At 50.3% G+C, this 19,617-nt stretch overlaps 9 protein-coding genes across 9 annotated transcripts; 6 read left to right on the forward strand and 3 right to left on the reverse strand.

Moving 5' to 3' along the window:
- Window positions 1-5: 5 nt before the first annotated feature.
- tpcC (non-reducing polyketide synthase tpcC) lies at window positions 6-5,592 on the forward strand (the record flags this gene model as incomplete). The annotated part of the gene is made up of 5 exons (XM_057072282.1): window positions 6-346; window positions 415-721; window positions 787-1,887; window positions 1,946-4,300; window positions 4,360-5,592. The coding sequence occupies 5 exons, from the start codon at window positions 6-8 to the stop codon at window positions 5,590-5,592; spliced, it is 5,337 nt and encodes a 1,778-aa protein (XP_056938812.1).
- A 338-nt stretch (window positions 5,593-5,930) lies between these two features.
- tpcD (trypacidin cluster transcriptional coactivator tpcD) lies at window positions 5,931-7,350 on the forward strand (the record flags this gene model as incomplete). The annotated part of the gene is made up of 2 exons (XM_057072283.1): window positions 5,931-6,680; window positions 6,748-7,350. The coding sequence occupies 2 exons, from the start codon at window positions 5,931-5,933 to the stop codon at window positions 7,348-7,350; spliced, it is 1,353 nt and encodes a 450-aa protein (XP_056938813.1).
- A 1,109-nt stretch (window positions 7,351-8,459) lies between these two features.
- tpcE (Zn(II)2Cys6 domain-containing transcription factor tpcE) lies at window positions 8,460-9,728 on the forward strand (the record flags this gene model as incomplete). The annotated part of the gene is made up of 1 exon (XM_057072284.1): window positions 8,460-9,728. One exon carries the CDS (start codon window positions 8,460-8,462, stop codon window positions 9,726-9,728), a length of 1,269 nt encoding a protein of 422 aa, XP_056938814.1.
- Window positions 9,729-9,921: 193 nt separating this feature from the next.
- tpcF (glutathione S-transferase tpcF) lies at window positions 9,922-10,602 on the reverse strand (the record flags this gene model as incomplete). Its single annotated transcript, XM_057072285.1, has 1 exon — window positions 9,922-10,602. The coding sequence occupies one exon, from the start codon at window positions 10,600-10,602 to the stop codon at window positions 9,922-9,924; it is 681 nt and encodes a 226-aa protein (XP_056938815.1).
- Window positions 10,603-11,179: 577 nt separating this feature from the next.
- tpcG (oxidoreductase tpcG) lies at window positions 11,180-11,971 on the reverse strand (the record flags this gene model as incomplete). Its single annotated transcript, XM_057072286.1, has 1 exon — window positions 11,180-11,971. One exon carries the CDS (start codon window positions 11,969-11,971, stop codon window positions 11,180-11,182), a length of 792 nt encoding a protein of 263 aa, XP_056938816.1.
- Window positions 11,972-12,411: 440 nt separating this feature from the next.
- Window positions 12,412-13,368, reverse strand: tpcM (methyltransferase tpcM; the record flags this gene model as incomplete). The annotated part of the gene is made up of 1 exon (XM_057072287.1): window positions 12,412-13,368. One exon carries the CDS (start codon window positions 13,366-13,368, stop codon window positions 12,412-12,414), a length of 957 nt encoding a protein of 318 aa, XP_056938817.1.
- Window positions 13,369-14,604: 1,236 nt separating this feature from the next.
- tpcK (decarboxylase tpcK) lies at window positions 14,605-15,155 on the forward strand (the record flags this gene model as incomplete). The annotated part of the gene is made up of 3 exons (XM_057072288.1): window positions 14,605-14,781; window positions 14,832-15,028; window positions 15,101-15,155. 3 exons carry the CDS (start codon window positions 14,605-14,607, stop codon window positions 15,153-15,155), a joined length of 429 nt encoding a protein of 142 aa, XP_056938818.1.
- A 268-nt stretch (window positions 15,156-15,423) lies between these two features.
- On the forward strand, window positions 15,424-17,576 carry tpcJ (oxidoreductase tpcJ; the record flags this gene model as incomplete). Its single annotated transcript, XM_057072289.1, has 8 exons — window positions 15,424-15,603; window positions 15,668-15,737; window positions 15,799-15,846; window positions 15,903-16,024; window positions 16,089-16,167; window positions 16,229-16,246; window positions 16,293-16,915; window positions 16,965-17,576. The coding sequence occupies 8 exons, from the start codon at window positions 15,424-15,426 to the stop codon at window positions 17,574-17,576; spliced, it is 1,752 nt and encodes a 583-aa protein (XP_056938819.1).
- A 399-nt stretch (window positions 17,577-17,975) lies between these two features.
- On the forward strand, window positions 17,976-19,313 carry tpcI (questin oxygenase tpcI; the record flags this gene model as incomplete). The annotated part of the gene is made up of 1 exon (XM_057072290.1): window positions 17,976-19,313. One exon carries the CDS (start codon window positions 17,976-17,978, stop codon window positions 19,311-19,313), a length of 1,338 nt encoding a protein of 445 aa, XP_056938820.1.
- Between the last annotated feature and the right edge of the window lie 304 nt (window positions 19,314-19,617).

The raw sequence follows: 19,617 nt of genomic DNA on the forward strand, positions 1-19,617 counted from the left end.
CAGATATGGACTTCACTCCCTCGAGTAGTTCCCCAGATGAGTTCCGGAGGATGAAGCTCATATATTTCAGCAACGAATTTCCTCCGGATGATCTTCCAAGTCTTTGCCGCCAGCTACGTGCTCATAGTAAGGACATAAAACACCACATTTTGGCTCGATTTCTACATGAGGCGACTCTGGCGATCCGCGATGAAGTTCGTCAGTTGTCACCCGAACTGAGAGATTTGATTCCACCCTTTCAAACTGTCCTGGATTTTTCCGAATACCCAGACCTCCGCAAAGGGCCATTGGGCGGCTCAATAGACGGAGTTCTACTATGTGCAGTCGAGCTGGCCACCTTCATTGGGTATTTTCCCCTTATAATGGACCGACTGGTTCACAATTTAATCTTGGCTAATATCTATATTCCATCAGCTATTTCGAGAACTTCCCCGAGAGATTTGATTTTGATGCAGCGCACACATACCTCGCTGGATTGGGGATTGGGCTTCTCGCAACAGCAGCTGTCTCGTTATCGCCAACGCTAGCCGATGTTCCACATGCCGGCACAGAAGTTGTTCGCACTGCGTTTCGTCTGGGTGTTTTGGTTGATGACGTGTCGCAAAATCTGCAACCCCGTGAATTGACCAGCTCTGGTACACCTGACAGTTGGGCATATGTACTTCCAAATGCTTCACCGGATGATGTCCAGCAGGAGCTTGATGCGATCCACACCAAGGAGGTAAGTGAATTTGACTTTCCTGCCAATACGGAGATCCTAAGTTCAGAAACTAATAGATTTACCAGAAAACACCAAAGACGAGCCAAATATTTATCAGTGCCCTTAGCCAGAGTTCAGTGACTGTCAGTGGACCACCGTCAAGATTGAAAGCGCTCTTCCGGATGTCGGACTTTTTCCGGGACCGCAAATTTGTCCAACTGCCCGTCTTTGGAGGACTATGTCATGCGAAGCACATCTACAATGAAACCCACGTACAGAAAGTGGTGCATTCCACATCAATGCAGGCCTTGAGCAGCAAAATGATGCCTAGGATTCCTATCTTCTCGACAAGCAGCGGGGACACATTCCCGGCGAATACAGCCACAGAGTTGTTCGAGGGCATCATTTCCGAAATCCTCACCAAATCAATTCAATGGGATAATGTGATCCGAGGTGTAGTGGAGCAAATGAACCTACTATCTGCACCTGATTTCCAAGCACTAGTATTTCGAATGACCCTTCCGATACACGACCTGATGGCTGCTGTCAATGGCGAACTTCGAGGGTTGCAAGCGACAACGGAGGACCTTGTCCCATGGGTCTTAAACCAGGCCGGGGGCACGATTCCACGAGGTACCTCTCAATCCAAGATTGCAATTGTAGGCATGTCTTGTCGGCTACCCGGGGGTGCCACCGATACCGAAAAGTTCTGGGACATTCTTGAGAGCGGCCTAGACGTTTATCGAACCATCCCACCAGATCGGTTTGATGTTGAGACCCATTATGATCCGGCAGGGAAACGAGTCAACACAAGTTTCACTCCTTATGGCTGCTTTATCGATGATCCAGGTCTATTTGATGCACCATTTTTCAACATGTCCCCTCGTGAAGCACAACAGACCGATCCAATGCAAAGATTAGCATTGGTTACAGCATACGAGGCCTTGGAACGAGCAGGGTATGTTCCTAATCGTACTCCAGCCACGAACAAGCACCGCATTGGAACATTCTATGGCCAAGCCAGTGATGACTACCGTGAGGTGAACACGGCCCAAGATGTCGATACATACTTCATTACCGGTGGATGTCGCGCCTTTGGCCCGGGACGAATCAACTACTTCTTCAAATTCTGGGGACCAAGCTATAGTATTGATACCGCATGCTCCTCTAGTCTGGCCACTGTGGAGGTATGTAAACAAAGCTAACTTTTATGGATTAAGGCACTCTAAACTGACGATTATATAGACTGCCTGTGCATCACTTTGGAATGGTTCTACCGATACTGCTGTTGTTGGCGGAATGAACGTCTTAACAAATTCCGATGCCTTTGCTGGTTTGAGCCGTGGTCACTTTCTGTCCAAGATTCCTGGATCTTGCAAGACTTGGGATTGCGATGCAGATGGATACTGCCGTGCAGACGGAGTGGTCTCTCTGGTCATGAAACGGCTGGAGGATGCGGAGGCTGATAATGACAACATCCTCGGTGTTATTCTGGGAGCAGCCACAAATCATTCCGCCGAAGCTGTCTCTATTACTCATCCTCACGCCGGTGCTCAGTCTCACCTATTCCGCGAGGTCTTGCGTGGCGCGGGAGTTGATCCATTTGACGTGAGCTACGTGGAGCTGCATGGCACAGGCACCCAGGCTGGCGACTTCGAGGAGATCAAGTCAGTCACGGACGTGTTTGCTCCAGCCACAAAACGCCGCAGTTCAAAGCAGCCCTTACATATTGGTGCAGTTAAAGCAAACGTGGGTCATGGAGAGGCTGTAGCTGGTGTAACAGCCTTGCTGAAGGTTCTTCTCATGCTCCAAAAAGGTGCAATTCCCCCTCACGTTGGCATCAAGAACAGCATCAACCCGCAGATACCCAAGGACCTTGACAAGAGGAACTTGCACATTCCATACGAGAAGCAATTATGGAGCCGAGTACCAGATAAGAAACGGATTGCTGTTGTTAATAACTTCAGTGCGGCAGGTGGAAATACGTCTGTTCTCATTGAAGAGGGCCCGGTTCGGGAGGTCAATGGCATCGATCCACGATCATCGCACCTAGTGACGATCTCAGCAAAAAGCAAAGTCTCGTTGAAAGGAAACCTTCAGCGGTTTATCGGATATCTCGACGAAAACCTGGATATTTCACTATCTGATCTATCTTATACAACCTTAGCTCGGCGTCATCATCATAACCATCGTATGGCCGCCTCGGTCACCAATATGGAGCAGTTGAAGAAACAGCTGAGTTCTTGGATGGAATCCGTTGATTCGCATAAACCCGTCTCGCCGACCGGACCACCGCCCGTGGCATTCGCCTTTACCGGGCAAGGGGCCTCATACAAATCGATGAATCTTGAGCTCTTCCACGATTCCCCGTGTTTCCGGTCACAAATACTGCACTTAGATTCCCTGGCCCGAGCGCAGGGATTCCCATCTTTTGTTCCAGCTGTGGATGGGAGCTATCCTAGTGACCATTCCCATTCACCGACTGTGACTCAGCTTGCTCTGGTGGGCACTCAAATTGCACTTGCCAAGTATTGGGCTTCATTGGGGGTGAAGCCCGAAGTGGTGATCGGCCATAGTCTAGGAGAGTTTGCTGCATTGCACGTCGCTGGCGTGCTCTCAGCTAGTGATGCAATATTCTTGGTAGCTCAACGGGCGAGGTTGCTGGAGCAGAAATGTAAGATTGGTAGCCACATGATGCTGGCAGTTCGCGCTTCAGTCGAACAAATCGAAAAGAGTGCCGGCGACAAGTCATACGAAGTGGCCTGTATTAATGGACCGAAAGAAACCGTTCTGAGTGGGACTCGGGAGCAAATCCACGCGATGATGGAGCACTTGGAAGCCAGTGGCTATAAGTGTTCTGCTCTGGATGTTGCGTTCGCATTTCATTCTGCTCAGACGGATCCAGTTCTGGAAAGCTACGAGGAGATAGCGCAGAAAGGGGTGGTATTCCATCCTCCCAATTTGCCTATCATATCGCCCTTGCTTGGTAAAGTTATTTTTGACGACAAGACGGTAAATGCCACCTACATGCGTCGTGCCACACGTGAGACTGTGAATTTCCATGCTGCTCTGAACACGGCGCAGAGAATTTCCACTGTCGATGAAACAACAGTCTGGGTGGAAATTGGGCCGCATCCCGTCTGCATGGGATTTGTCAAATCCAGTCTCCCATCAACAGCCTTGACAACCCCTTCGTTGCGTCGAGGTGAGAATAATTGGATGACAATGACCCGTAGTCTCGGGGCTCTTCATTGCGCGGGGATTGATATCGACTGGAATGAATTCCATCGCCCGTTTGAAAAAGCACTGAGACTTCTGGATCTGCCGACGTACAGCTGGAATGAAAAGAATTACTGGATCCAATATAATGGAGACTGGGCTCTTACAAAGGGCAATACATTCTACGATGCCGAGAAGAAAACCCTTGCTCAAGCCGATGGTGTACCAACTGGTCCAAGAACTTCAACAGTTCAAAGGGTCATTGAGGAGTTTTTTAATGGATCTCAAGCAAAGGTTGTCATGCAATCCGACCTCATGCAACCAACCTTGCTCGCAGCGGCTTGGGGGCATAAAATGAATGATTGTGGCGTGGTCACGTCGGTAAGTCAACTCCTGGTCGCGTGAACAGGGTAATGTTTTCTTTTATTAACGGATCTTAGTCTATACATGCCGACATTGGATTTACTCTTGGAGAATATGTCTACAAAAAGTTGAAGCCAAATGGAAAGGTTCCAGCCATGAATATGGCGAACCTGGAAGTTTTGAAGGGACTGGTTGTGAACAAAAATACCAATCAGGCCCAGCTGTTCCAAGTCGCTGCCACCACGGCCAATATCGATTCGGGGGTTGTTGAACTCGAATGGCGCAATGTACAGTCTGATGGAAAGGCGGACGAACCATTTGCCAGCGCCAGAATCTATTACGATGATGCTTCCGAATGGCTTGCATCGTGGCGACCGACTCTACATCTAGTTGAGGGCCGTATTCAGGCCCTTGAAAGACTGGCGGAAGACGGTATTGCTAATCGACTTTCCCACCGCATGGCCTACAATCTCTTCGCGGCAAGTCTAGTTGATTATGCGGACAAATACAGGGGGATGCAGTCTGTTGTCATGCATGAACTGGAGGCCTTTGCCGATGTTCAACTGACAACCGAGAAAGGAGGAACCTGGACAATCCCGCCGCACTTTATCGACAGCGTCGCTCATCTGGCCGGGTTTGTCATGAATGTATCCGATGCCATCGACAATAAAGCCAACTTCTGCGTTACGCCTGGTTGGAACTCGATGCGATTTGCAGGCCCCTTGGTGGCAGGCGAAAAGTACCGTTCCTATGTCAAGATGATCCCCACAATTGAAGACAATAGTGTGTATCTCGGAGATGTGTATATCCTCCAGGATGGTATGATCAAGGGTATGGTTGGTGGGATCAAGTTCAGGCGATACCCGCGACTTCTATTGAACCGCTTTTTTTCCGCCGGAGATGGGAGCAATGAGAAAAAGGGTCATACTTCGGGATCCGCACCGCCACCCACAATTACCGCACCAACGGTGGCCCCAGTGGCGATCTCCGCAGTTGCTGTCCCTGTGCCCACTCTTCCAGCCACCGCAACTACCCTGGAACAAACCCAAGTGGAGGGGAAGACGGCTACGCTAGAAACGGATAGTACGGCAGCCAAAGCACTTGTGCTAGTGGCAAGCGAGGCCGGGATGGACGTGGCGGAGCTCCATAACGAAGCCAGCTTTGCCAATTTGGGAGTTGACAGCCTGATGAGTCTGGTTATTGCCGAAAAGTTTCGCGAAGAGCTTGGAGTAACCGTGACGGGGAGTCTGTTCTTGGAGTATCCTACAGTGGGGGATCTGCGGAACTGGCTTTTGGAGTACTATAGCTAGAACCCGGGAATATCTGACTTCATGTGATCTAATAGTGATGGAAATCCAAGATTGCATACCTTCCATTTTCATAATAGATATTGGTCCAATTACACAACCAGGGGGCTACCTGGTATCACAAAAAAAATCTAAAGATACGAGGTTACAATGCGTCAAGTTAAAAGTCCTTGCAGCAAACTTAGCCCAAGAGTCTACAGATACGGAAAATGGTTGGGTGGAGTCTATTTAACCTGCGCTTCTTCTTATGGGATTTATCTCCGCCGGGGGAGGAAAAAACAGCTTCTACACACCCACGCCAGACCTTTGTCTGATCCACATAATTGCCCTATTCCTGCACGATGAGTAGCACAGACCAGCTCGAAGGCTGTATTGCCGAGCTTACTTCTTCCGCAAGGAGTCTGCTTCTCTACGGCCGGAATGCGGGTATTGCTTCTTCTGGACCGCAGCTTCGTATTCCAGTCGATGCACCAGATACGGTTCATCAAGCTCGCCGAACGGTATTGGCCAATATTTTCAAGTTGACAACGTTGCTGGGGGATCCAGTGAGCTTGCTCCAGCAGATGGCGCTTCAGATCCAACTACTAGCCTGTCTCCAGTGGTTAAGCTGCTCCCAAGTGCTTATTTGCTTACCCCTCGAAGGAAGCTTCCCTGTGAAGGATCTAGCCCAGCTTTGTGGCGTTTCAGAGACCCAGTTATCTCGGGTCCTTCGTCTCACTGCAACGTCTGGATTCCTGCAGGAGCCACAACCCGGGCAGATCATGCATACACATCTGTCGAGCTCATTCGTGTCTCAGCGACGTTTCCGCGACGCTACCCTGTTTATCGCTGAATGCTGGACGCCCAGTGCTTTGCGGATGGCGTCAGTGACGCACCCCCAAGGCAATACCCCCCATGTCAGCTCTCCCGAGTGTGCATACAACCTTGCCTTTTCAACCCCGACTACATTCCGTACTGCATGCAGTTTAGCCCCCAAGTTACAGCGCCAATGGTCGGCGTACCTTCAGTTCACAGGATACTTCGATGATAACATCGTCGAGGTCCTCACTCGCCTAGACTGGGGCAATCTGGGTGAGTCTTGTATCGTCGAGGTAATGGCGCTCCTATGCGTTTCACGTCTTGAAAGCGTTGATCCTAATTTAATTCATGGCACTGTAGTCCCGTGCGGAATCCGCAAATCTCGCCCGGCTTTTGGCCAGAATCTATCCTGCGCTACGATTTATTGTTCAAGTTTCCGGGAATATTCTAGGGGGCTACGATGATGCCCATGAATCTTCTATGCCTCAGCCTACCAGCCCCCAGACTCTCCCCGCGGAAACTCACGACAGTCGAATTAGCGTGGAGACGTGCCCCTTTGGAGCGCCACAGCCCATTTTAGATGCAGCAGCTTACATTCTGCATCTGCCATCCCCACTCTCCCCTTATAGCGCGTCCATCCGATCCTTTATCATTAAAGAGCTTCAGTCCTACGTGGGCATCCTGTGCGCCAATCGCGCTGCCATCTTGATCCTGACAGCGCGTTTCCTTCCACCCCCGGGCAGTGTCAATCTGGATGTCGAAGCTATATCGCGAGTGCGCTCACTAACCTTATTTCAACTGGTGAACGAACGGGAGGCTGAGGTGGCTGATATTGAAGACTTGGTCAACAGCGTGGGGGATGGATTGGGTCGACTGGTGGTGGTTGATAAGCTTCGGACACGAAATAACCTTCCGGTGGGCTTAGCTGTGAAATACCAAGAGGAAAATGGTTCGAGCCTTTAGGCCATGAAGCGGGGGTGGGACCATCATCAGGAGTGTTTAGGCGACAGAAATTAGTTAGTCATACAGCGCTGGGGTGTTTATGTCTGGTTTGTCACCAAGAAAGGTCTGATCACGGAATAGCCTAGCTACATCTGAGTACAGGCTCGGGGCAGTGTCTTTCACGGCCGATGCGAGCCGAAAGATGACTGCATCCGAAGTACATTAGTGCATCTTACGTTCAAAGTCAATCTGATTCAACCTAGCTGACACACCTTTCACTTTGTACCTCCAAAATCGGCTTGCCACCATGCGAAGCTAGAGCACGACATCCTGGCAGATAAGCGCTATTTACGTTTTTCTATCGACTTAGGAAAGTAGGCTGGCAGAGATATCGGCCGGGGGTTCGGGGTTTTTGGTCGCTGGAAACCCTGATCCATAGGTCGTCACATACATGATTAGGTGAACAGCTATGATTGCCACAAGATCGTCCATTAGCCAGCAAGGACCACAGCGATTGGACGATAGATACGAAACTGTAAATTCCCGTGGCCCTCCATTCGTGCGTTGCCTCTGATTTGAAATATTGCATTCTGTGAAGTATGACAATGGCCACCCCTTCGGAGACCTTCCAGAGACCCACTTGCGTAGGCTAAACCGGCTTACCTGGCTAACGTGCGACGGATATTTGATGGAGCTGCTGGCAAACATAACCCCGCCTTTTACACCAGGTGGTACCGAAAGAAAGAGGAGTCCGAAACAGCCAATATTTCTCCGTTGACAAGGAAGCATGTGGTCCAAATCGAGTAAGGTGTCGACGTGTTTCGCTTTCGCATCAAGCTGATCGATGACTTTACCTCGTGAGTCTAGCGGCATTTGCAATTTGCCACCACATATTCCCTATTCTTTATTTCAGTTGCAACCCCCCCCTGTTTTACACCCTGGTCATGGATCCCCGAAGTCGGGACGATATCGAACCTGCTCCGAAGAGAAACTAGATATGCGGAAATCTGCGGAAGCAGGGCATACCCTGGTGACTCAGCTAGAACCTTCAATGGCCATTTCAATCGAAGCAACCTGCGACCTTGTCTGACAATATTTGCCGTGGGTCAAGTTTGTCTGATAGTATAGACATGTCTGCGCCGGCGTCGGGAGAGCGGCACAAGCTACGAGGTAGTTGCCATGCCTGCGCCTTATCCAAGGTAAAATGCTCCAAGGAGAAGCCGATATGTTCGCGTTGCACGAAAAGAGGAACGAGCTGCGAGTATCTCGTTACCAAACGTCCAGGTCGAAAACAGCAGGAAAATCGATCGAATCCAAAAGCACCGGTCAACACCACCAAGATCCAAGAGGCGGCACCCGACTCCACGATGGCTTCAACTTTCGCTCTCCCCGAGGACCAGCCATGGTCAGTACCAAGCAGCTCTCCCAGCTGTTCTGATGTCCTCTCGAGCCTCTTTGAGTCGGCTGATTCGTCCTTGTCGTCAGCCCTGACAGACTGGAGCACTGACTTCGATGACTACCTTGCAAATTTCTCAACGCCTGAACCAGCCACATTCGATGCCCTTAGCCCCGATCAGATCGGTTTCATCGGTCATACAGATAGTCACACTCCTACCACGTTACGTGGCAAGGATAGCCCGGTCTTGGTGCCCCCAGGGGACACCATCTCTCTATTTGGACGTCCAGTGTCCGCCTCACAGACATCTGCAGACCACCGTCCTCTGGATGCGAGTATCCCTGATCAGCACCATCAAAAATCGACATGCAATTGTCTCTCTAACGCTTTGAATTTGTTCAAAGAGCTTTCCAGCAGCGAACTGGTGCCCGGTGCTATATCGGGCAGGCGAACAGATGATGCGATTGGAAGTCATCTGCCATCAATTGGCACCACCATCAAGACCAACCAGCAAACTATGGATCTAATAAATACGACCCTTCAATGCAAATGTTCGGGGGATAGTTACGTTCTCATAATCGTGGTCCTTATCATCTTTAAGGTCCTGGAGAGGTACGCGACTGCCGCAACTGTCTCTAATCAGAGTCCTACCACGAATGATCCCAGTGATCTTTTCTCGCGTGTTTCAGAAACAGGGACTTGGATCCCTAGCCCGACAGATCAACGCGGTACGAGTGCAGCACCGGAACTGCGAATAACAGCTGCACAGCGCGTTCTTGGCGAGCTACATCGCGTCCAGCGGGCGTTGAACCAGCTGTCACCTGCACTAAGAACATCTAAAGCGAGACAAATGAGTTCTCTCGTTGACGCGCTCTGTATTCCCAGGAATCATAGTTTCTCTGTTTTTCCAAATATTGTCATGGACGAGTTAGAGCAGGAACTGCGCAAGCGTCTCGGCACTCTTTCATTGGAGATTATTAATGCGCTTCGATTAGAAGAATAGGCTAAGACAAGATGAAGTAACTAGATGAACAAGCAATGTACACACCACTACGCATTTCCTGTTGTTGGATCCAATGTTCAGCAATGAAACAAAGATGAAGTTCAATTTCCTGGGGCTCTGCATTGGAGAATTGTAGACAAAACAAAAACGACCGTCTTCCTATTAACTCATCACGAAACCGAGATCGTTTGATCTAACGCGCGACAGGAGGCATCACGGCGGCCAAGACCTTTTTCACTGGCTCACGAGCCGTCATCCGATCCAACCATGCCTTGAGATGAGGGAAGTTCTGTACATCGTAGCCGTCCTCGGGCTGGATGATCTTGGTCAAAGTGATCTGCCAACTGACCCAGGCGAGGTCAGCGAAGGAGCACTTGCCCCCAACCAACCATGGACCATCACCGCCGGCCGGCTGCTTCGCCAGATAGCCCTCCACCACACCAGATACGCGGTTCATCTCCTTAATGTACCGTTCCAGTGCGCTTGGGACGTGTTCCGGGTGGTACTTCTTAAACCAGCAGGCCTGTCCGTAGTATGGGCCCTGGCCCGAGGCCTGGAAGAAGAGCCACTGGCGAGCATGATAGGCATCGTTGCTGCCCTTTGGGAAGCTGATTTTGTGCTCGGTATCGTACTGCTCAATCAGGTACTCGACAATGGCGCCAGACTCCCACAGAGTGAGGTCAGTATTCGGGTCGTAGATTGCGGGCAGTCGTCCATTGGGGTTGACGGCGAGATATTCCGGGTCCTTGACCTGTGAGAGCTGAATCGGTACAAACTCGTGCGGCAGGCCCAGCTCCTCGATGATGATGGCCACACGGGGTGGATTAGGGCCACCCTGACCCCAGACCTTGATTGGTAAGAGATTGGATGACATGGTGGCGGCTGATGTTTATTTGCTTGATAGGGGGAAACCCGTTGTGTGGTTGGTGGGATAGTTCAAGAGAGGGTTGGGGGAACTCCATAAGCCGTTGGGCTAAGGACTACATTTAATACCATCGTTTCTTTGTTTGCGATATGAATGACGATATCGTGAATGCAGTCATTCGATGGGTGGGATTTCACATTACCAAGCTTTACCAATATCCAGGTCGGGGGTCGGGGGCCGTCGTGCCCGATGTCCGTACCCGGACCGGGGTCGGGGCAGGGTCGCGACCGGGGTTTCGACCGGGATCTTGACTCGTCCTCCCCTGTTTACGGTGGCCTGGACGAGTGGGAGAGCTCTGTCACTGGGATGCTTCGGTGTCTGCGGCTTCTGTACTCTGCCAGGTTCTAGCTCTGTATGTACATCCCCAGTGACCGTTCCTCCGGAGCCCTAATTGGCCGCCCTTCCCCCTCCTCCGCCGTGCAGGAAGGCAGGCATGATTGAGCTCCTTTCCTCCCCCGCTTCTCCACCTCCTCTCCTCCCCCTGGCCCCGCCAATAAATTACTAATTGTACCCTGGCTCACCTAGCTTACCCTGGTCCTGTGGAAGGCAGATATGGATGCAGAAAGGGCAAATAATGTCTCACAAACCCCATGAAAATACACATCGGAGCCCCCGGCGGGAAGTTCGCCGGTCCGTTAATGGAGACGACCCCGACATTCCGCATATCCCATTTGCCTTCTGGATCATCAGCGGCCTCAATCATGGCAGCAGCAAGGTCGGCGTAGGACAGGGGGCTTTTTTCCTCGGTAAGACTTAATGCGTGCCCCCGTTGAATATCCAATGCCAGACCTCCGGGCTTGATGAAGATCGTCGACACCCAGCCCTGTTGTGCGCGGAGGAATTCCTCGGTTTTGACCAGATCGTGGTAAACATGCGAGGCTGAGCGGAGGAGAATCCAACGGACAAGAGGGGGTGTTGCGCGGGACAATTGGTCGTCGAGTGTCGCGGACGAGAGCAGAACGAGCTTCGGCATCGTCGCACCCTCGGGCTGGGCCTTTAGCGTTTCGAGAGCTTGAATCACCCCGATGGCCGTGACCTGCGCCATGTCGCAGTGGGGAATGTTGTCATTGGTGGACACGACCAGGAAGACAGCCCGACAACCACGAAGGCATGCGGTCAGCAGGGGAATATCACGAATGTTGCCCTCAAAGATCTCCGCATGGTCGGGCTTGGTTGCTGCCAGTTCGGGCACCAGCCCCAGCAGTTTCTGCTTATTGCGGCAGTACGCATGGATTTTGGCCGATGGCGTTTGAAGGAGAATACGAATCAGTGCCGTGCCACAATTTCCCGTGGCCCCAATCACTGCGTAGGTGGTCATATTGAACGCTTCTTCCTCTGCCGAATGACTCTGGGTCGTCCAGAAAGGACCTTCATGATGAAGCTGTATTAACTATGCAGGGAGATCAACCCTGATCAAAATCCGATCCCGAAAATCGACTCAAATCGCCCGATCGTCGGTCGCTATCGGGGCAATCGGGTTATTACCATCTTTTTGCTTTTTTTTATTTGCCCCGATGGAAAATACCTGGAATTACCCCGGACACCCTATGCCCCGACATTCCCTCAGATGATACCACGCTAGATGATGCATTATCGCTGGTCAGAGCATTCGAGTGGTGGAGAAGGCCAGTGCGTGATCACAATTACAGCATCTCATCTCAAGCTATTCCGGGGCAGGTCGGTGGCAATCTCAAAAAATGTAAATATTGCTAGGTCTAGATGGAGCTTGAGATGAAGGATAGAGCCTAAAGCGGTCTATCAACGATCGCCCCGTGTCGCCAAAATTAGAGTTGCGGGCCAGTAGCCATCAAGACGACTTCCACTCTGGAGGAGGTCTTCGACTTCTTGCCAGAGACTAGTAAACGCTTCAGGCTCTCTAAAAGCATGGGGGAATGTACGAAAATGCTCTTTGAAGCCATCAAGATCCATTTCAAAACCCCATTCCTCGTCACGTTCGAACACCTCTAGATCTCTCGGTCCCGTGTGGTCCGGCTCCGTCACTTCGTCTTGTCTCTCAGGCGGCAACAGCCCCGTCAAGCCGCCATTCTCCATATTGAGGTGGATGCGTCTCGCACCTGGACGGAATAGTCGCTCATCCAAAGGGGCGACATTGTACAGGTCTTGACTGCGAGCCATCACATTCAAAGTATCGATCGGTTGGTCGGCCGTCTTTAACAACACGCGACCGCCCTGCTGACTGATCCTCTCCCATACATCCTGCACCTTGCGGTCATTGAAGAGAGCGGGACCGAAGCCAGCGCAAGCAAAGGTGCCACCGGGCTTCAGCTGGGTTGCAATCGCCTGAATAGCTGCCTCCTGGTCTGCCCAGTGCATGGCGTTCATCACGAATACCATGTCGACGGATCCGGGCAGAATATCACGAATCTCCTCCATCTTGCCTTGATGGTAGCTATATCCATCGCTCCCCAGCCTTTCCTCTGCCTGACGAACGTTATCAGGTGCAACGTCCGATATTATGACGTGGTGGAACTTCGAGCGCAGCTCTTGCGAGTGCACGCCATTGCCGGCTCCTGCGTCGTGGACGATATCAAATCCGCCATTTTGCGACAGGTGATAATCGTAGATTCGCTGGAAGAAGCTTTGTGGGACTTGCGGGCGGCCGCTGTTGTAGTTTTTCCAAAACGCTCGATCTTGAGCGAAGATCTTGTCGTTCGTATCCACCTCGTGGAGGACAGTCTTTGAGGACACTAGCATTTTGATGGTGAATTAAAGATGTAGAATGCGGGTCGAACAAGAGGAACGCTGGTATGGAATATAATATTATATTTCTTTTGTTCTCTCTAAACAATGCCGGGGTTACTCGGGATGATGCGCGGTGATATATTGTCCGACACTCTCGGGGCGATATCTAGACTATGTGAGCCCCTCGGCGACCGCATCGGAAAGCACTTAAGGATATGGCACATTCCAGTGAGTAATCTAAGTACGGTATAAAGGTCTAGAGCCAGTAAATTATCATCATTTTCGTGTATATCGGCTATTTACTGACTTCATGCACAGTGTTGACTGGAGCGATTCAGGATACCGCGAAAACAGTATTCAACTCGAGAGATCTTTGAACAATTTTCGCCAGCCGATGATGGCTCCAGCTAACGGGAAAATAGAGCGCGCTACATGTAATAATTGCCATCGGACGATCAGAAGCTGAACCTCGTCCAAAGACGCCCCAGAACTAGCTCGAAGTTGAAACAACGCATTGTTTGTCGACGACATACAAATCCAGGTAAAGGGAACCATGGTGATAGTCGTTGCTGCAGCAAGGAGGTGAATGATCCAGGGGTTACCGGCTGCCTTTTTTCTGCTCGCCACAAACCCATGTACAGCACATGTTGCCACGGAAATTGCCGGCATCAGTTTATGCCCATATTCGTATAAAGAGATGAATTGGTCCAGCAAGTGCTCTGGCTGAGTATTCGTATCGAGAAACACTGGGACGGCAACAAGTGAAAGCCCCATCATAGCACCTAAGTAATCATTTTAGAAATCGGTGCGCTTAAAGGCTTAAATGTGCTGATATGTACCGGAGAGGAAGGCGCCAGAAATGATTCCAGTGGCCTGTACCCCGATTTGACGCGGCGGTGCTTCTGCCATGACAAATACGAGTCGACGAAGGTTTATTGACTATGATATCAAGGTTTATGCGGTGTCATGGCCCACGCAGGGACCAGCCAGTTTATAAATTGTCAATTTGGTTTTTTTCCCTTTGCCATGCGCACCGCGTGCAAAGCTATTATTGTCGGCCGGTTTGAACCTGCAGCATCGGGCGACCGGGCGCATCTTCCCGAACTCGAGGTAAACTAGTTGCCCGAACTCGATTATATTTGAGAGCAAGTCACAAGCCGGAATTATTTGTTCTCACTGCACACAGAGAGCAGTTTTTGGATGATTTTTGCTCCTGCGTATTTTTCCCGGCATTCCCAGAGTCTCAAAATGGCCCACGAGCCAGAAATCCACGGCGATCCGCCCAGCAAGTATCTTTGCCTGACCATTTGCGGGTATCGGAAGCCGGGAATGAGCGAGGAGGACTATCGCCATCATATGACCAAAATCTCGGCCCCCATGACAAAAGACCTTATGGTCAAATACGGCATTAAGCGGTGGACAATGGTTCGTAGGCCGACATTGCTCAAGCCTCTCGACTGACAAGGGTCGGGCAGATTCATAACCCCACCACCACGCGTGCCTTGATGGCCGAGCTTTACGATTCCCAAATGGTCAATCTGGCGGACTTTGACTGCTTTAGCCAAGTCGTGTTCGAGAGCGTCGCAGACTATAAGCGGATGAAAGAAGACCCGTACTATAAGGAGCATTTGTTCGAAGACCACAAGAACTTTGCCGACACAAAGAGAAGCATGTTCGTTTTATGACTCTACCTCAACGATCTTCAGTCTTGTGGTACTAAATTTTGACTTTCCAATCTCCGTAGGATGACGATAGGATGGATTGAGGAATTTGTTCGAGACGGTGTGGCTGTTGACTGATTTGAGGACCTGCGTATTGTTTAGTGCTTATGGCTTTCAAGTGATTTTTCCCCTACAGCCGGCGAAATTTACTTGTCTCGGAAATCGGCCATGCACCAAAGTTGCAGTGTGATTAGGTCGCGTTATGGGTCCTCTCGGTTCGTCGTAGCAACTGGCCTAGTTTTCAAGTAGTCCGAGGTTTTTCTTTTTCTCATGAAATGGAGTATTTTATCCTTCCTTCACGTCCCTGAGTGTAGGGTGCCTTCATCAGCCTGTTGTACTACCAAAGATGGCTCCACTGAGAGACTGGGTGGCCTCTGGGCTTTTGGGCCTCATCTTTTCGATCACTGCTGCTGTTGCTGAGGATTGCGTCAACGCCCCAAGCACCAGGGATTGTTGGACAAAGGGCTTCGACATCTCGACCGACTATACCGATGCTACACAAGTTCCTCCTGGGAAGCTTGTTGAGGTGAGCCTCCCTGGCCCTGCCATATCAATTTCAGCATGTCTAACTCACGCTTCACGGCTCGCAGTACGACCTTACCGTGACTGAAGAAACTATTAGCCCAGACGGCTACGAGAGATTAGGAACTGTGTTCAATGGTGGGTATAAAGTTTTCTTAGTATGGCCATATGGGGCTTTTCAATTAACTGATTTCTGAAGGACAATACCCTGGGCCGGCTATTGAGGCAAACTGGGGTGACACGCTCAGTGAGTTGACGACTGATCTCTTCGCCCTGTGAGTCTTACTGACGACGCGCACTCAGGGATTACCGTCCATAATAATCTGACTAATGGAAATGGAACCGCGGTTCATTGGCATGGGATACGGCTATTTGAGGCCAACTACATTGACGGTGTTCCGGGCGTCACGCAATGTCCTATTCCGGTAAGAATTCTGCTACCCGGGGTGCACAAAAGGATGAAAACAGCAGAGTTGATCCCTTCTTCAGCCAGGAGAATCTCAAGTCTACGAATTTCAATTGACTCAGTACGGGACGTCTTGGTATCACTCGCATTTTAGCCTTCAGTGTTAGTCCCCATGAAATCCTAATCCCAACGGTTGGTATGCGAATGCTAAATTATCGATCAGATAGCAATGGGCTCTATGGTAGGTCAGCGAAGCTCCATGTATGAATCAGACTAACATTTCAAAGGCCCGCTAGTCATCCATGGGCCATCCAGTGCGAACTGGGATATTGACTTGGGTCCATGGCTTCTGACTGATTGGTATCATGAAGATGCCTTCACGTTGAATTGGATCTCACTCGCGGGTGCATTGGCACCCATTCCCACATCTACTGTTCTCAATGGCAAGGGTGTCTACGACTGTAGCCCGGAGGATGACAGTCTTTGTACCGGAAAGGCAGAGTATTTCGAAACAACCTTCACCAAGGGCACCAAATATAAAATTGGACTGATAAACACCGCAACTTTACTTACCTACACGTTCTGGATCGATGGCCACAACTTTACGGTCATTGAAACTGATTTTGTCCCCGTGGAACCATATGTCACAAATGTGCTGAACGTTGGTATGGGACAACGGTACGAGATTATCATTGAAGCAAATGCGGATTTCTCACACGGGTCCAACTTCTGGATGCATGCACAATATTGTGGCGCGCCCGCTGTCATAGAGAACAACAAGGTTGGTATTGTTCGATACGACAAAAATAACTCGAGTGACCCTTACACGCCACCAGCGAGCGAGCAGTTTCTGGACCTTGGGTGCGCGGATCCCAGCCCCAGCAACCTTGTCCCTGTGGTCAAGAAGAATGTTGGCAAACGCGCAAACGAAATGAATAAAAGCAATTATTTGACCATAGGTGAACAAGGGAAAAATTCCAACCCCATGGGAATCGGACCCCCGCGTTCATTTATGGACCATCAAAAACACGGCGATGTATGTAGACTGGGAACTTCCGAGTCTCCAGAAACTTACTTCCGACGACACTATATTCCCTCCTGAAAGGGTCCCTGTTTACCTCGACTTCGACACCGGCGAATGGGTTTACTTCCTCCTAACCAGCAACTATACCATGGATGAGGTTATAACGCCTCGAAACTTGACACCGTCAGTCCATCCGATCCATCTTCACGGACACGACTTTGCAATCCTAGCACAAGGCGATGGCGAGTTCACATCAGATGTCACTCCAACTCTCATCAATCCTCCTCGTCGGGATGTTGTCGATGTCCCCATCGGTGGCTATGCTTGGATTGCTTTCGAGATCGACAATCCCGGCGCATGGTTACTTCACTGTCACCTTCAGTATCACGCCTCTGAGGGAATGGCGTTGCAATTTATCGAACAGCCGAGTAAGATTGCAGGACTCCTGAGCGACGCAGGCGTTTCGAGCGAGCTGTCCGACCGATGTACCGCATGGAAGGATTGGTATAGCGTATCGAACAAAACCCAAGATGACTCGGGTATCTAAGTTTTGCGATTGCGACTAGATTAGTCGCGAAATCTCATGGTCGTGTATAGAGCTGGGTTGGAACTGGTGTTAATATTGTAAAGTTCCTGAAGAGGTCGTTAAACTACCACGAGTGGATAGAAAAATACAATATGATGCGTCATTATCGGAAATTCACCTTGTACAATTCATTCGGGGGCAGGGTGCTTGGTGCAGATGCCACATAATAGCCCGATGAATCCAGTTCGGAAATCTGATGTATCTGTCTAATCTTTCGGCCGATGGTCCCGATCCTCCGGGTGTGTCCGCTTAGTACAAATGTGAGTGTACTCAGTCGCGGTGTACCTCTGATATTAATCGGACGCTGTTTTTGTCACTCATCCTTGTGATTTTCTGACAAATCTTCCAAACGGTATCACAATGGCAACAGCTTCACGCATTTCCCTATCTCAAGACCACCGAGGAGTCGCAAGTGTGAACGAAATTCCGGCTGGGTCTATTGAAGCCGCTGATCGGCTGCTCCAACAAAACCATGATGAGAACCACATGTTTTGGAGGGCCGTAGCTGGTCACAATCATATCACACATTCTCTTTTGACTACCTTGGCACTCGGCGGTGGCGTTGAAGAGATTCAACGAGCTTTTGATGATGGCAACGACATTCAACGGCCTATACCTCAAGTCGATAATCGGATCGTGGAGCAATTACGGAACCCAGATCACTTCCGCGCAAAAATCGGCCAGTTGGATCAGTATTCGAACTTCCTGGCCTTCTTCACCCAGGAGATTGAAACAAAAGGTTACAGATTCGTGGTGGCCGAATATTGCTTCAGTGGGAGTCCAAACGCGGAGACTCTCTTCGCCCAGCTGTTTGAAGGTCTCTATCACCCGATCATTCATCTGGCCTTCGGCATTGAGTTTGATCAGCCGAGCATCATTGCAGAGGCACTTGCGCAGGTGGCTTCACATGATTCGATGGGAATTGAGGAATTTCTGGTTCGAAGCCAGGAGGAGGCTCAGGGGTCCACACAGCCCGCGAGGCCTCTGATGCACCTATTCCATGATATAGAGGAAAGCGAAACCCTTCAAAAAGCCGCTCATGGATTCCATGATGGACCTGCAAGAATACGAGAAGGGGTTTTGGGAAGCCACGGCGAGGAGATTAGAGCACTCGCCTCTCAGTTTCGTGTGCACCCAGAAAATATAGACCGACGGCTTGCAGAGGTGACCAACTGTTCTGCGTATATAGCGGGTGCAGCACAAAGGGCCGGCAAGCCCCGCAAGATTGATTTTTTTCATCTCCACCTTCTTACCGCATCCCTTGCTGTTGCTATCGTTGTCCGACAGCCGTGGATCAGTGCCGAGCTCAAAGCACGGTTAGTGGAGTGGAAAGCTCGCGTGGACCTTGTTTGGTACACAGGCACCGGCGCGGTTGAGATCCTTCTTGAAAACCTGCTCAAATATTCCCCGACAGTCAGTGTTGATATGGACTGGAAAAATCTGTATCGAGCAGTTACCTTGGAGCACGATGATGGACATTTGGCGAAATTTGTACGAGCATTGAAGTTTGGGGAAGATATATCCAAACCATTCGAGGAAGGTGAAGGGAAGGAAGACTTTCCGATCAAAGGCGAATCATGGCTACGACTTGCTCAGATGTCTTATGATACTACATTCAACCGACCGATTGAACTGAAGTGGATCTGGGGTATTGGTTTTGATGAGAATTGGACGTATTTGTTGTCGCAAGAGTCGTAGATTTATCTATAGTGTCTTCCGTTCAGAGATCATGTGCTATGAAAGTCTATTGCATTTAAACGTTCAAATATCAAGTCTACCATATCCCGGCTACCATTCCATCTCTCCCATTGTAGGCAATTATCTTTTTACTTTGCCATCCAGTTCCACCAAGTGAGATTTTGTGGTAGGGTGTCGGCACCGATGACCGCTGAAGGGGCCAGCGACCGAAGAGTCCGAAAGGTAGGGCGTCCTGGAGATCGGACCATATTGTCTGGGTCTCAGCAATATCCCGACGTCGGGTTTTCGGTTCTTTTGGCTCCGA

This window comes from Penicillium macrosclerotiorum (assembly GCF_028827735.1).
Source record: "Penicillium macrosclerotiorum strain IBT 26536 chromosome Unknown utg000001l_segment0_segment0, whole genome shotgun sequence".
Classification (NCBI taxonomy): Eukaryota; Fungi; Ascomycota; class Eurotiomycetes; order Eurotiales; family Aspergillaceae; genus Penicillium; species Penicillium macrosclerotiorum.